Source organism: Belonocnema kinseyi, chromosome 2, assembly GCF_010883055.1.
Source record: "Belonocnema kinseyi isolate 2016_QV_RU_SX_M_011 chromosome 2, B_treatae_v1, whole genome shotgun sequence".
Lineage (NCBI taxonomy): Eukaryota > Metazoa > Arthropoda > Insecta > Hymenoptera > Cynipidae > Belonocnema > Belonocnema kinseyi.
Genome location: NC_046658.1, coordinates 54,780,146 through 54,783,277, shown reverse-complemented (window position 1 = coordinate 54,783,277; position 3,132 = coordinate 54,780,146). Strand labels below are relative to the sequence as shown.

At 32.5% G+C, this 3,132-nt stretch overlaps 1 protein-coding gene across 1 annotated transcript in view; it reads left to right on the top strand.

The window, feature by feature from the left end:
- LOC117167542 overlaps window positions 1–3,132 on the top strand; it is a 32,612-nt gene that overhangs the window by 14,627 nt on the left and 14,853 nt on the right. Inside the window, exon 2 of the mRNA XM_033352549.1 lies at window positions 2,756–2,980. Coding sequence (XP_033208440.1) covers window positions 2,756–2,980 — 225 coding nt within the window. The remainder of the gene's footprint in view (window positions 1–2,755; window positions 2,981–3,132) is intronic.

The window sequence follows — 3,132 nt, the reverse complement described above, 5'->3', positions numbered from 1 at the left end:
ACAATTAACATTGATAAATAAAAAAATCGCAATAAATTATTATTTATTTTTTCAAATATCTTTTTTGTTATATCTGTTGAGTATAGCAAAAGTGGGTGTTAAAATTAATCAAAAAATTTTAAACTTAAACTTTTGCAATTATACTGGTGTGCATTACCGTGCTAGTACCGCAAGCCAGTGCTGCGGAGCATTACAAACAAGTACTGACAGTCCGGCCTTTTGTACTGGGCCAGTACTGTACTAATGGTGTACTTCCGCCTGGGAACAACGGCTGAATAGCGGCTAACTAGACCGTCAAGCCATAAACTTTGCAAAAGTGTGACAGGTCTGTACAGCCCCAGACTAGAGTGTCGGATCTGCGCCTATTGGAAAATGGTCAAAATACCTTTGTGAAGGATTTTTCACAAGCTATAATTTTTCTTTGAGACTTTTTCCGTATTTTGCATCATTTGCTTCAAAATTTGAGTGTTGTGGTTTCAAATTTCGGAAAATTCTTATACTTTCTCAATCAGAAATGATGAGAATGTAATAAATTATTACAAATTTGTATCTCTTTTTTTATGAATAACTTCTTTCTATGAATTCGTTTTCGTACCTTCTGTCATTTTTCAACAAATTTTTCATTTTTATTATCAATATCATTTTTATAATTAAAACCAAAAGTACGTGTTCTATCAGAAAGTGATTCATAAAAATTTTGTAGCCCTTTTTCAGGTAAACAATTTCTGTCAAATCATTTTTTTTGTCACTTGTGTCGTTTTTCCACAAATTTTCATTTTTTTTTTTTAATTTTGAATGTTATATTTCACAAATAAAAAATAGCTTGCTTCCTATCAAGAAGTTATTATTAATGAATTTGTAGATATTTTGTGAGATCACGATTTTTGTTCATTCATCTTTTTTCGCATCTTGCATATTTTGACCAGTAAATGGAACTTTTGATTTTGCATTATTGTTTACACAATAAAAATTTAAATTTTCGATATTCCAAGAAAGTGAAAAAATTTGTTATGATAATCTTGTATGGCTTTTAAAAAACAATATTTTTCTTCACTTGAATTTTTTTAAATCATGCGTTGTTTGGCTTAAAATATAGATTTTCGATAGATTAAAAAAATTCAGAAAATGCTATAGCTGAGAATTTTCTTCTTTTTATCGACAAAAGTAATTGAGATAAATTGTTCGCCTTTTTAAATAATATAAATATCCTTACATATAATTTCCAAATTCAAGAAAAATTGGTCTTAAAAATATCAAAAATGCTCTCACTTTTTGAATTTTTATTTAAAATGGCTGGTTACCGAACTTGTCCTTTCTTTTATGACCTAAAAAAAGTGCGCCCAAGATCGACTTGATGCGTTCATTTTTTCGAGAGTTATCGTGTTTACGGATGGACGGCTGGACGGACAGACAGACCAATGTCATCGTAAAAACTTGATTTTTTTATTCAGAGGGTCTCGAAACTTGGAGATCCGTTGAAAACCTGTAGTGTCAAATTTCGAACAATTCTAATACTTTCTGAATCATAAATGATGAGAATCTAAAAAATCATGTTAAAATAATAAAAAAAATACCTTCTTCATAAATAGAACATGAAAATGACATGAAAGTGACTAAACATTCATTGACAAACAGGTAATAACATGTACTACCTTTTCTCCGTTTTTTCGAAAGCAGAGCTTTTTCATTTAAAATCCCATGTTAATCTCAAAACCAAGGTGGCACAAGTAAATGTTGGGCGATTTAAAAAATACACACAATTTTTTTCTGGAAAACGAACAAGTAGGGTGGGGTTGGGGGTGGGATCAATAATGAAACATCTAAAACGGAGTTTTTGGACTACTCCAGGGCCTAGGGAATCATTTTTATGTTAACAATGGAATACGATGAATATGATGCAGTATATTATTATTTATATTGTGTAAATATCATTTTCAACATTAAGTTCACGTAATTAGAAAACCTGTTTCATTATTCAACAAATGTTTTCAAGTATGTTATTATTTCCAATTTAATTAATTCAGTGGGTTTGAAATTCAATAATCATGACCTACATTACTCACAAGGGCATTATGCCTATTATATGATCGTAGGTTTATTTTAACAATATAAAGTAAACTCTGTAGAAGTGAAAGTCTACAATAAACTTAGTGGACATACTTATATTGTTCCTACAAACAATTAATATAAAAGTAAATAAGTACGGACATTATTCAAAACTATCATAATACTTTACCCTGTCATAATAGCCGTCTCTCCTCTACCTAATAAAAATGTTGTCTCTCCCGTATTATAAAAAATTTAAATCTAGTAAATTAAAATTCTCTTCGAAGTTCTTCAATTCATTAAATAAAAATGGCTCTCTATAATTAAAAATTTTTTTGATAGTAACAGAAGTGATTTCTAAAATAGTATAACCCCCCAGGCCTCATTAACGTGGAGATTACAGAGTTAAATTGAGTTCGTGCCTAACGAAAGTGCGATAAAATAAACGTACTAGCCATTTACAAAAGGGCAGAGGTAACGATCCCACATCGTTGGTCAAGAGTATATGTAGGCTCTTACTTAAACACGGAAGAGCGTAAAAAATAAGGAAGGTCGATAAAAAGGTTCAAAGTCGAGAACGTAGACAAGGTCACGGTCCCCATTGCGGATTGCGCCTGCAAATAGCACAATTTCGCCATGCGCCACCCACCTCACCGGTTAGATAAAATATGAGTTGATCTTAATCGAGTGAAACTTGGCCTCGTTGCAGAAACCATTGAGAGAGTTGAGCCGACTTTGCCTGGGTGCAAGCGTGGTAACAACTCAGAATAACGTGGTCACTACTAACGTTTGCACTGAGACCCGCATTGGCCTACCTCTTCTTCAGGTATGGCCCAGCGATTCACCAAGAGGAGAGGCCGATGGTCAAGCACAGGCTTTCATCTTCCCAGACGTCCAGGAAAGCGTCAACGACAGTGGCATCGAATCTATTCAGGTATTTTTAAAATAAGTATGTAAATTTGAAATTTTTTTGATATGCATCGTGATCTAACAAGGAAACTATCCCAGGTGTCCCTCACCGATTTTGATGAAACTGCAATATGTTGTAATACATCGAAAAATAAGAGACACGTATTTTTTTTTATC